At 36.5% G+C, this 13447-nt stretch overlaps 1 protein-coding gene across 1 annotated transcript in view; it reads right to left on the bottom strand.

The window, feature by feature from the left end:
* LOC106067605 (serine/threonine-protein phosphatase 6 regulatory ankyrin repeat subunit B-like) overlaps window positions 1-13447 on the bottom strand; it is an 85607-nt gene that overhangs the window by 8098 nt on the left and 64062 nt on the right. Inside the window, exons 21-27 of the mRNA XM_056020029.1 lie at window positions 13061-13177; window positions 12421-12587; window positions 10207-10267; window positions 8917-8982; window positions 8476-8649; window positions 2149-2217; window positions 449-562 (exon numbers count right to left, since the gene is read on the bottom strand). Coding sequence (XP_055876004.1) covers window positions 449-562; window positions 2149-2217; window positions 8476-8649; window positions 8917-8982; window positions 10207-10267; window positions 12421-12587; window positions 13061-13177 — 768 coding nt within the window. The remainder of the gene's footprint in view (window positions 1-448; window positions 563-2148; window positions 2218-8475; window positions 8650-8916; window positions 8983-10206; window positions 10268-12420; window positions 12588-13060; window positions 13178-13447) is intronic.

The raw sequence follows: 13447 nt of genomic DNA, 5'->3' as shown, positions 1-13447 counted from the left end.
AGTTGAAAGGAAAAAAACCCACCTAAAAATAGGAAAACAAAATATGTCATTAGAAAGTTAGGAATGTAATACACGGCACAGTTGTTCACAGATCTATCTATGGCCTCTTTGGGTTCAAAAGCTACTACAGATCATCTCATAGAAATTAGATAAATTCCTGGGTATTAGCTAGGGTCGGAAACATGTCGCCCACACAGCAGTCCCCCCTCCCCAGGCAGCTGATGTTTCCAAAGGAAAGGCAAAGTGCCAATACAGTTTGTGATCAGCGGGGCGTCGCAGACTCTGCCAAGGTGTAGCTCTGTGTCCTTCAAGCTGCCTTAGGGTCACTGGTTACTGATTTTTTCTCAGTGTTGACTCCGAGATTCGGATTCAGAGTTTTCCTTCTCTTAAGTAGCTAGAAGGTTGGTAATTAACATAGATTAGGCATTAATATTAAGAATGGCGTTACCCTGGTAAATAATGACTTTGGATGGTTGTTGGGCATGACAATGACGCTTTCAGTATGCATCCACTGCCGTATGCACATAGAGGGCATCACTTCAGCATCCAGTAGATATTTGATCTGACAGACAAGAAAATGTACGGCTAGTTAGGTTGATATTACAGCTAGGCTGTTGATTAAGTTGCCTGTGTTGTCAGTCTAGTTAGCTATGTGTTTCGTTCTTGAATTGAAGGTTACCGGTGTTTGTCCAGTTAAGTAGATGTGTTTTTATTTCTTAAGTTTCCTGTGTTGTCTGTATAGTTAAGTAGATGTGTTTTTATTTCTTAAGTTTCCTGTGTTGTCTGTATAGTTAAGTAGATGTGTTTTTATTTCTTAAGTTTCCTGTGTTGTCTGTATAGTTAAGTAGATGTGTTTTTATTTCTTAAGTTTCCTGTGTTGTCTGTATAGTTAAGTAGATGTGTTTTTATTTCTTAAGTTTCCTGTGTTGTCTGTATAGTTAAGTAGATGTGTTTTTATTTCTTAAGTTTCCTGTGTTGTCTGTATAGTTAAGTAGATGTGTTTTTATTTCTTAAGTTTCCTGTGTTGTCTGTATAGTTAAGTAGATGTGTTTTTATTTCTTAAGTTTCCTGTGTTGTCTGTATAGTTAAGTAGATGTGTTTTTATTTCTTAAGTTTCCTGTGTTGTCTGTATAGTTAAGTAGATGTGTTTTTATTTCTTAAGTTTCCTGTGTTGTCTGTATAGTTAAGTAGATGTGTTTTTATTTCTTAAGTTTCCTGTGTTGTCTGTATAGTTAAGTAGATGTGTTTTTATTTCTTAAGTTTCCTGTGTTGTCTGTATAGTTAAGTAGATGGGATTTTTTATTGATTAAATTACCTGTATTGATTAAGCTACCTGTGTTGTCTGTCCAGTTAAATAGATGTGTTTTTTTATTGATTAATTTATCTGTGTTGCTGAGTAGTTCGAATCCTGATGAAGAATGTGATTTTTATTTTCGGGATCTTTAGGGCGCCTTTGAGTTTACCCAGTTCTAATGGATACCTGACATTAGTTGGGGAAAAGTAAAGGCGGTTGGTCTTGTGCTGGCCACATGATACCCCCGTTAACCTTGGGACACAGAATAAGATGACCACTACATCATCTGCCCCATAGATCATGAAGTCTGAAAAGTAACTTTTACTTTTTTTCTTTTAATTTACCTGATTTGTCTGATGTAGATGTGTTTTTATTAAGCTACCTTTGTGTCTGTCCAGTTAAGCAGATGTTTTTTTATTGATTTATTTACCTGTGTTGTCTGTCTAGTTATGTAGATGTTTTGGGTGGTATTGATTAGGTTACCTGTGTTGTCTGTCTAGTTATGTAGATGTTTTGGGTGGTATTGATTAGGTTACCTGTGTTGTCTGTCTAGTTATGTAGATGTTTTGGGTGGTAATGATTCGGTTACCTGTGTTGTCTGTCTAGTTATGTAGATGTTTTGGGTGGTATTGATTAGGTTACCTGTGTTGTCTGTCTAGTTATGTAGATGTTTCGGGTGGTAATGATTCGGTTACCTGTGTTGTCTGTCTAGTTATGTAGATGTTTTGGGTGGTATTGATTAGGTTACCTGTGTTGCATGTCATGTTATGTAGATGTTTCGGGTGGTAGTGATTCGGTTACCTGTGTTGTCTGTCATGTTATGTAGATGTTTCGGGTGGTATTGATTCGGTTACCTGTGTTTTTAGTCGAGTAAGGTAAGCTCTCCTTTCAACTTTGCTGATGTCACCTACAGCCACACCAATCTGGCAAAAAAAAGATGCTAGCAAAAATATAACCCATTTTGGTGAAATGCTAAAAAAAAACTAATTGTCTAAGCATATAGAAATATGACTGACTGATTAATTCATTCATTCATCTATCAAAAGATCTCTGCAGCTGTCAAACAGATTCGCATGAATTTTCGTTCAGGTTCCTTTTAACTCTTAGGTTCTCGCTTAGAAACGGTTTTGAAAGATCGCTGTCTGAACGCTGAAATTCGCGAAAAATCGCAAATTTTGGTATTTAATTTTCAACCGCAGCCAAATAAGACTTCATCTTTTTCTTTTTTTCTTACATTCAACTATTTAAAAACTTAGGCCTACGTCATATTGAATTTTCATTTCCGCTTCCTTTTAAACACGGTCAAAATAAGCAACAAGAAAAATATAAGCAAGCAAAGTACAAAAAGAAAATCCTTTTATTTTTAAAAAAAAAGCTTATTATAATGTGTATAAATTTCTTTGGACAAGTCATGTAATTAAATTTGTAATAGATCAAGATCAACAATAATAAGTCTATGCGATTAAAAATATTTTTACCAATTGTTTTGGTTTAGCGCTATTACATACTTTTAACTTTCTCCATACGCTATGATCCCACCGCTTGTCTGGACCAGTTGGGAAAATGGGAGAGGAGGGGAGAGTTGTTCAAATGAAGACCGTTTATTGGAAATTCAAAAAAGCAAAAATATAGGAGGGATTTTTTCGACCAAAAAATATACAATATATAACCTAACATATATAGTTACTTACACATTCATAGCTATATTACTTCATAGTTAGTTGCTAGGTTACTTCATAGTTAGTTGCTAGGTTACTTCATAGTTAGTTGCTAGGTTACTTCATAGTTAGTTGCTAGGTTACTTCATAGTTAGTTGCTAGGTTACTTCATAGTTAGTTGCTAGGTTACTTCATAGTTAGTTCCCAGGTTACTTCATAGTTAGTTCCCAGGTTACTTCATAGTTAGTTGCTAGGTTACTTCATAGTTAGTTGCTAGGTTACTTCATAGTTAGTTCCCAGGTTACTTCATAGTTAGTTCCCAGGTTACTTCATAGTTAGTTGCTAGGTTACTTCATAGTTAGTTGCTAGGTTACTTCATAGTTAGTTGCTAGGTTACTTCATAGTTAGATGCTAGGTTACTTCATAGTTAGTTGCTAGGTTACTTCATAGTTAGTTGCTAGCTTACTTCATAGTTAGTTGCTAGGTTACTTCATAGTTAGTTGCTAGGTTACTTCATAGTTAGTTGCTAGGTTACTTCATAGTTAGTTCCCAGGTTACTTCATAGTTAGTTCCCAGGTTACTTCATAGTTAGTTGCTAGGTTACTTCATAGTTAGTTGCTAGGTTACTTCATAGTTAGTTGCTAGGTTACTTCATAGTTAGATGCTAGGTTACTTCAAAGTTAGTTGCTAGGTTACTTCATAGTTAGTTGCTAGGTTACTTCATAGTTAGTTGCTAGGTTTCTTCATAATTAGTTGCTAGGTTACTTCATAATTAGTTGCTAGGTTACTTCATAGTTAGTTGCTAGATTTCTTTATAGTTAGTTTCTAGATTTCTTCACAATTAGTAACCAGATTTCTTCACAATTAGTTACCAGGTTACTTCATAGTTAGTTGCTAGGTTACTTCATAGTTAGTTGCTAGGTTACTTCATAGTTAGTTCCCAGGTTACTTCATAGTTAGTTCCCAGGTTACTTCATAGTTAGTTGCTAGGTTACTTCATAGTTAGTTGCTAGGTTACTTCATAGTTAGTTGCTAGGTTACTTCATAGTTAGATGCTAGGTTACTTCATAGTTAGTTGCTAGGTTACTTCATAGTTAGTTGCTAGCTTACTTCATAGTTAGTTGCTAGGTTACTTCATAGTTAGTTGCTAGGTTACTTCATAGTTAGTTGCTAGGTTACTTCATAGTTAGTTCCCAGGTTACTTCATAGTTAGTTCCCAGGTTACTTCATAGTTAGTTGCTAGGTTACTTCATAGTTAGTTGCTAGGTTACTTCATAGTTAGTTGCTAGGTTACTTCATAGTTAGATGCTAGGTTACTTCAAAGTTAGTTGCTAGGTTACTTCATAGTTAGTTGCTAGGTTACTTCATAGTTAGTTGCTAGGTTTCTTCATAATTAGTTGCTAGGTTACTTCATAATTAGTTGCTAGGTTACTTCATAGTTAGTTGCTAGATTTCTTTATAGTTAGTTTCTAGATTTCTTCACAATTAGTAACCAGATTTCTTCACAATTAGTTACCAGGTTTCTTCATAGTTAGTTGCCAGGTTTCTTCATAGTTAGGTGCCAGGTTTCTACATAGTTAGATGTTAGTTGCCAGGTTTCTTCATAGTTAGTTGTCAGGTTTCTACATAGTTAGATGTTAGTTGCCAGGTTTCTTCATAGTTAGATGTTAGTTGCCAGGTTTCTTCATAGTTAGTTGCCATGTTTCTTCATAGTTAGATGTAAGTTGCCAGGTTTCTTCATAGTTAGTTGCCAGGTTTCTTCATAGTTAGTTGCCAGGTTTCTTCATAGTTAGTTGCCAGGTTTCTTCATAGTTAGATGTTAGTTGCCAGGTTTCTTCATAGTTAGTTTCCAGGTTTCTTCATAGTTAGTTGCCAGGTTTCTTCATAGTTAGATGTTAGTTGCTAGGTTTCTTCATAATTAGTTGCTAGGTTTCTTCATAGTTAGTTTCTAGATTTCTTCACAATTAGTTGCTAGGTTTTTTCATAGTTAGTTGCTAGGTTTCTTCATAGTTAGTTGCCAGGTTTCTTCATAGTTAGATGTTAGTTGCTAGGTTTTTTCATATTTAGTTGCTAGGTTTCTTCATAGTTAGTTGCCAGGTTTCTTCATAGTTAGATGTTAGTTCAGTGTTTCTCAAACTGTGTGCCGCGGCACACTAGTGTGCCGCCGAAGATTTGCAGGTGTGCCGCGGGAGTTTTCAGAACGCCACACGTGCAGCGTTACACAAGTCTGTCTACTATTAAATTTTTAATTCACGTTGCGATGACATCCCCACTCGTAACGACCAGTTATGAAATTGTCCACTATTCATATATTATTATAATGACTAAAAGTTGGCCGCCTTAGCAGAAGCACAGCAGTTCTTGAATTGGGTAACGATAATAATAAGCGATGCGTTTCATGTAAATTGGTTAGGTGTATGCTAATAATAACAAGTTATCACTAAGCCTTATTCATTGTTATCCATGGAGAAATACGTTAGCAAGAATGAAACTGCGAAAGCTTTAAATGAAAAGCAAGGAACCAAACGAAGGTACAAAGAAGATGACATCGGATATGGTTTCATATCTTCGGGACCTGAAGATGCTCCATTGCCATTCTGTCTGATCTGCAATGCAACTCTGTCGAATGAGGCGCTTCTTCCAAGCAAATTGAAGAGACACTTGGAAACAAAATATCCAGCGGTAAAATCGCAACCGAAGAAATACTTTGAAAACATCAACGCTCAACAAAATAAACAAGCTCAGAAACTTACGAAGTACCTAAAGCTGCCAGAGAAGGGATTGATTGCAAGTTATAAGGTTTCTCAGTTATAAACAAAAACGCAAGAAAGCACACACAGAGGCTAAATCAGTCATTGCGCCGCTTTCTAATAGTTGTTGAAACCATCCTTGGACCCGATGCCTCCAAAAGTGTCTCTGCTGTGGTTTCTTCAAGTTGATGAGTCCACTGACGTTAGCGGCAAAGCCCAGCTGCTAGCTTTTATTCGGTTCATAAAGGATGAAAAATGTGTCAACGAATTTTATTTTGAAAAGACCAACTACGACCAAAGGCGAAGATATTTTCAAAGTGGTGACCGAAAACATTTTGCTCTTCAAGTTACAGTGGAAAAAAACTGTGTCTGCGTTTGCACCGATGGCTGTCCTTCCATGCAAGGAAATAGAAAGGGATTTGTCACTCTTGTGCGTCAAGAAAATCCAAATGTATCAGTTGTTCACTGCATGATCCACAGAGAAGCTCTTGCCTTCAAATCATTACCAAAAGATTTGATGTCTGCTCTGGATCAAGTGATTCAAGTTGTAAACTTTATCAAATCTCGACCGCTTGCATCCCGACTTTTCTCTCAGCTCTGTGAAGCAATGGATTCTGACTACAAATGTCTCCTGTATCACACCAAATTTCGTTAGCTTCCAGGGGAAAAGTGTTAAAGCGTGTAGTCCAACTCAAGGCTGAGCTGATTTCATTCTTGGAGGCTGAAAAAAAAGACTTTGGATTTTCTATTCATGACAAGATCTGGTGGGTTAAGGTGACATTTCTCTCTGATTTATTTGACAAATTAAATTAATTGAATTTAAGTCTTCAAGGACCATCAGAAACCATCATCACTGCATTCTCCAAACTGAAGTCATTTGGTGAAAAATTGTCTTTGTGGCAAAGTAAGATCTCGAAAGGAGTCTTCGACTGCTTTCCTACTTACAATGAATGTGCTTCAAATAAAGAAATCACCCCCGAAATTCTGGACACTTTGACACACAGTCAGCATTGCAGCATTGCTTTCCAACAGTTGAATATGGATGGGTCAGCTCTCCATTTGGAAACAATGAGTATGGATGGGTCAGCTCTCCATTTGGAAACAATGAGTATGGATGGGTCAGCTCTCCATTTGGAAACAATGAGTATGGATGGGTCAGCTCTCCATTTGGAAACAATGAGTATGGATGGGTCAGCTCTCCATTTGGAAACAATGAGTATGGATGGGTCAGCTCTCCATTTGGAAACAATGAGTATGGATGGGTCAGCTCTCCATTTGGAAACAATGAGTATGGATGGGTCAGCTCTCCATTTGGAAACAATGAGTATGGATGGGTCAGCTCTCCATTTGGAAACAATGAGTATGGATGGGTCAGCTCTCCATTTGGAAACAATGAGTATGGATGGGTCAGCTCTCCATTTGGAAACAATGAGTATGGATGGGTCAGCTCTCCATTTGGAAACAATGAGTATGGATGGGTCAGCTCTCCATTTGGAAACAATGAGTATGGATGGGTCAGCTCTCCATTTGGAAACAATGAGTATGGATGGGTCAGCTCTCCATTTGGAAACAATGAGTATGGATGGGTCAGCTCTCCATTTGGAAACAATGAGTATGGATGGGTCAGCTCTCCATTTGGAAACAATGAGTATGGATGGGTCAGCTCTCCATTTGGAAACAATGAGTATGGATGGGTCAGCTCTCCATTTGGAAACAATGAGTATGGATGGGTCAGCTCTCCATTTGGAAACAATGAGTATGGATGGGTCAGCTCTCCATTTGGAAACAATGAGTATGGATGGGTCAGCTCTCCATTTGGAAACAATGAATATGGATGGGTCAGCTCTCCATTTGGAAACAATGAGTATGGATGGGTCAGCTCTCCATTTGGAAACAATGAGTATGGATGGGTCAGCTCTCCATTTGGAAACAATGAGTATGGATGGGTCAGCTCTCCATTTGGAAACAATGAATATGGATGGGTCAGCTCTCCATTTGGAAACAATGAAGCTACAAATCTGACAACTGAAGAAGCAAAGCAGCTCATTGATTTAAAAAATGATGCAGTTCTTAAGTCATGTTTTGCAGAGAAAAGCCTGGATGTGTTTTGGATTTCAATCAACAAGTTATATCCTGCAATCAGTTTAAAAGCAATCAAAATAATTCTTCCATTTGCATCTTCGTGGCTTTGTGAGTTTGGATTTTCAGCACTGACTGAAATCAAATCTAAGAAAAGAGAGAGACTTCTTACAATAGACGATGAAATGCGAGTTTGTTTGTCGACTCTGGAGCCTCGATTAGATCGCATTTGCTCTAAAAAAAAAAGGCACACCCTTCACATTAAATGTAATACTTAAAAACTGGTAAAATCTTTTTTTTTCTTTTTATTATAAAAAAAAACTGTTGCTCTTCGTAGTGTGCCGCAACATTTTTGTAGTTTGTTTACTGTGCCGCCAGACAAAAAAGTTTGAGAAACACTGTGTTAGTTGCTAGGTTTTTTCATATTTAGTTGCTAGGTTTCTTCATAGTTAGTTGCTAGGTTTCTTCATAATTAGTTTCTAGATTTCTTCACAATTAGTTACCAAGTTCTTCATAGTTAGTTGCTAGGTTTCTTCATATTTAATTGCTAGGTTTCTTTATAGTTAGTTGCCAGATTTCTTCTTAATTAGTTGCTAACTTTTTACGTATTAATTTTAAAAAGCATATCATTAATCAACTTTAATGTATATATATATATATATATATATTATTTAAATGTCCATGTTTTGCTTACCATTAGGTTCATTAGTGATAGGTTCATTATAATACAAAACAAGGGGAATAATATATACAGATCAATGTCAAAAGGCGAGTTGTCTCCTTTGATAAAATTATCTCTAAAGTTGAGCTCTCCAATCGTCATGGCAAGAATGGAGGACAAACCTTGAGCAGGTTCTCGAAATCCGTCCTGGCAATAAAGATTACAGCACTTACAGTTAAAAGATTACAGCACTTACAGTTCAAAGATCACAGCACTAACATTTTAAAGATCACAGCATTAACATTTCAAAGATCATAACACTAACATTTGAAAGATCACCGAGCTAACATTTCAAAGATCTAGCAAGCAATCTCTAACACTGTGTAAGAGTGTTGACAACATATAGATCTAAAATGTGGACATTTAATCAATAACTAAACAATTACTAAACTACTAACTATTCCTTTCACCAACCTGTTTCATCATTAAAGACAGTGGAATGTTTAATGCGAAGCCGAAAAAGATCATCAAAGTAAAAACCTGGCGTAGATATTAAAAAGAAAACAAAATACGAATCAGACAATAAAAATAAGCGTGTTTCATATACATCAATATGCACGATATGAGTTTTATAGAATTCAGATGTATATCTACATTTGTGTTTGTCATAAAAAATTCTTTCAAACTTTGGGTTTTAATATTCAACAAAAAAAAGTTCTAATAATTTAAAAACTCTTTTGTATTTTTGGATCAGCCTGGCACGTTGTGATCAACATAACATTACGCATTATATCTATCCCTGTAGAGCTTAAAATAGCGTACACATTAGGTAGGATTACAAAAGGAAATAAGTTCTAAAGTAAAACAAAATATTTAGACAGAACCCTATTGGAAATTGAATAGAACGTTTCAGGGCACTGTTGTTTGTCTTGGAGATGCTTTGGCGACCCTGAGCAAGTAGTGCCCCACAGAAAGTAGTGCCCGGAGCATCATGCACCCCCTTACCCTCTCTTGCTACGCCTCTGGATCTCAAATTATCTCCGTCGGTCATCTTACCTGTCTTATTCTAGAAAAGGTCCGGGGAGCCTACGAGCATTGGTTAAGTAGTGTATTGGAAGAATGTAAACTAAATAGATACGAAACTGTTTGAATCAAAAGCATGTTCTTATTAATTAAAACAAGAACAAAATGTGTGTGTGTGTTTGTACGACTCCGCTTTCTTACATTATACTGTTGAGCTCAGACATACTATCAGTCTACCCGAGTACAACTCTGTGTCTTGTTTAATGTCACTATGTATAGTTGGATACAAATCTTTTTTTAAATTTCTATTCATTATTTCTTCATTGTTAGAATTTTGTTATATTTTGCTCTATACTTATCATGTAAACTGATCATCTGAACTAAACAATTAAATTTCATGTGCAATAACAGTAAAATACTCCTGAACTAGACTATTCATCAACTTTCATGTGCAATAACAGTAAAATACTCCTGAACTAGACTATTCATCACATTTCATGTGCAATAACAGTAAAATGAAGTCAAATAGTTCAATACCAGGTAAATCCATGGTTGCCTGGTCGAAAGGCGTGCGCTTCAGACCGTTGTGACGATAGTCCGGAGTTCCAACCCTGCCCGATGTTACCCTAGCTGTCCTGCAGAAGGTTTGAACTAGGGCGCAATAATATTCCTTTCTGAAGGAACTTGCAAGCAAAACAATTGTTAATTCTATTTTGAAACAATAAACGATGTAGACATTACCTTTAACATTGTCCCGAAGACCTCAAAGAACATTGTGAAATATAAACCAATGGCAGCAAACCTAAAACAAAAATGTTAGATCTAAGTTTGTGCTAAGCAAACTGTTGAACATATGCAGGTCTTTAAAAGTAGATGTAGAGTGAATTTTTTATCAAAGCTTTATATAAACATTTACTTTAAAAAATAAAAAAAAACAGCCAATCGCTGCACTGTTTTAGATTCCATCTCTTTTGGAGTTTTTAGAGTCACGGCCCATGGATTGGAAACCTGAGTTTTTGATAGTTGTTTACAAAGCAATTTGCTCTTGATTCTACATGTGTTTGTAGCTATCTAGAGCACTGGCGGATCCAGAACTTTGGAGTGGGGGGGGGCGATTTTTTTCCAAACCCTAACCCTAACGCCCAGTAAACCCTAACCCTGTGCATAAACGTGCGTACAGCATATATATATATGAGAATAAAATAAGACTGTTTCTCAATCTTCGGCGAAAAAAAAACAGAAAAAAAAACAGTCTTTCTCTTGCAAGCTTGGGGGTCTGGGAGAGCGCTGTACGCTTCTTCAGTGGGGTTCGGGGCGAAGCCCCGACGCCCAAAAGCGTTTTCTTGCATTTTTCTCTGCAGAAACGCATTCTTCTGACATCTACAGCTCATTATTTATCAATGGGGTTCGGGGCGAAGCCCCGACGCCAAAAGCGTTTTCTTGCATTTTCACGGCTGAAACGCTTTCTCCTGACATCTACAGCTCATTACTTATTAGTGGTGTTCGGGGCGAAGCCCCGACGCAAAAAGCGTTTTCTTGCATTTTTTCACTGCAGAAACGCATTCTCCTGACATGTACAGTTCATTATTTATTAGTGCTTCGCCCCGTACCCAAAAGTGCATTCTTCACTGCAAAAAACGCATTCTCCTGACATCTACACCTTATTATTCATCAGTGAGGTTCGGGGCGAAGCCTCGACGCTAAAAGCGTTTTCTGGCATTCTTCACTGCAGTAACGCATTCTCCTGACCTACAGCTCATTATTCATTCTATTATAAAGGACCTTTTGAATAATGAGAAAAATATTCTAATATGAATTTATAGTCTCTTAATACATTGCAAATAAAACCGATTTGTTCTTTGAAAAGATTAGATACCCCACATATTTAGATTAAGGTTTTGAGAATCGCCGCCGAAAAAAAAAAATTTGATTAATAATATTCAATAAAATTCTAGCATAAATTGTGAGTTATAGTCCTAAATTTATTTAACTAGAAAAATATGAGATAGAGTAAAGGTTGGAAAAAGTCGACTAGGAAAAGATTATCTGGCTTTTGAACTCATCTCAACCGAGACTTATATTGAAAAATTTCGTTTGAAAAAGTCTTTCTTAAAATAGTTATGATAAATTCATGTCAAATTACACAAACTCTGTCCTGAAAGGGGAAGGGCGATACAATGAAAACGATTAATTCTCGCTCCTTTTTATAATTTCTGCTGTTGATTGCATTTTGCATTAAAGAATAGGGTTGAGATATAAGAATTTACTTTATAGCATATATAAATTATATTAGTGACAGATTTTTTTAAATTTTGTAATTTCTTGCTATAATACAAAAAGAAAAAGTATTGGTTTGTCCGATGGGGGGAAGGTGATTGCATGTATCGCACTTCCACCTGTTTATATTATATAGATATTTGACTAATTTTGTTCACATACTATGATTTCTCCATAAAAGTAGGACCGCCCCCCCACTCGAAGGGTTTAGATGGGAAGGGCAGTGGAGGTATTCGCTCTTCCCCTTCCAATCAGCCAACAGGTGAACGAAATTATATAAAGACCGGTTAAAATACCAATAACAAGTTTTAATCATATAGATATTTAATTGATTCTGTTAGCAAGCTGTGATTTCTACAAATAAATAGGACCGCCCCCCCCCCACTCAAAAGTTTATGATGGGGGGGGGGGTGGATTGATACCATCGCCCCCTCCCGACCCTACCAAATCGGCCAAAATACTAGAAGGGGGGGCGAAATAATCTAAAAATAGGTTGAAATATAAATAATTAGTATTTATTATTAAAATAAGTAATAAATTCGCATACAAAATGTGTGAATTCTATACTATAATTCGTCCGGCCCCCCCCCCCGAAGGGGGGGTGTCGGCCGAGTGGGGGGGGGGGGCGATCGCCCCTACCGCCCCCCCCCTGGATCCGCCAGTGATCTAGAGTTTTACCTTTGAACCATAATGGACTCTCTGATCAGGAACCAAAACGCTCCGTAAGCAAAGAGGCGCCAATTTTGATCACATGGCCCGTATCCAGGCGGTGTGACACACATAAGGATAAAGACAATTGAGGTCAAGGTCATCCAGAAGGACCAAGTTTTTAAGTAGCGGCAGCCCTGGGAACGAACAAATGATAAGACTGTCATACATAACAACTATATAGTTGAAAGACTCATATTTATCTAATACAAAATATAAATAACTTCTCTGCATCTAGTTTAACAACTGTAAATAATGTCTAGATACCAAGTTTAACACCAATGTAAACAATGTATCTGTACTAAAATTAATCTTAACTGTAGGCCTAATTAATATTTACACATAAAGTTCGACCCTAACTGTAAATAAAGTATCTTGATCTAGAAAGACCTTAACAACTATTTTATTGGTACTGTTTGGTACTGTATTGGTGCTCTTTTTTCAAGTGTAGTTTTTAAAATTACATCGACATTAAAACACGCAGGAACCTCTATGTAAATATTTTATTTTTTCATGACCTGTTTTTTTTTAAAGATTTGTTACTTAACAGAATAAGAAATGTTAAAAATATATACATCAGTGAATTCATAAGACAAAAACAACAACTTACCAACAGAAGAGCGCTCTTCAGTTCCCTAATTATCAAAAAGAGTCCGAATCCGTAAATTGCGTAGGTGATAGTAAAAAAATAATAGTCTGTGTAGATTGGTCTGTCTAGTATAAGCCACTGTAGGACACAAAGTTGTCTGGTCAGCATCAATATGTACATTAATTAAACAACCAAAATGATAACAAGTGTGAGGAAGTAGGGGATGACTTTCTTCTGTTTACACTTTTAACTTCTAAGAATTTCCTTCTTTAATTGATTAGGTATTCTTAATCATTAGTGTGGTGTTGGATATTCTTAATCATTAGTCTCGTGTTGGGTATTTTTAATCATTAGTCTGGTGTAGTGTATTCTTAATCATTAGTCTGGGATTGGGTATTCTTAATCATT

This window comes from Biomphalaria glabrata, chromosome 2, assembly GCF_947242115.1.
Source record: "Biomphalaria glabrata chromosome 2, xgBioGlab47.1, whole genome shotgun sequence".
Lineage (NCBI taxonomy): Eukaryota > Metazoa > Mollusca > Gastropoda > Planorbidae > Biomphalaria > Biomphalaria glabrata.
This window is presented reverse-complemented; position numbering and strand designations above follow the sequence as displayed.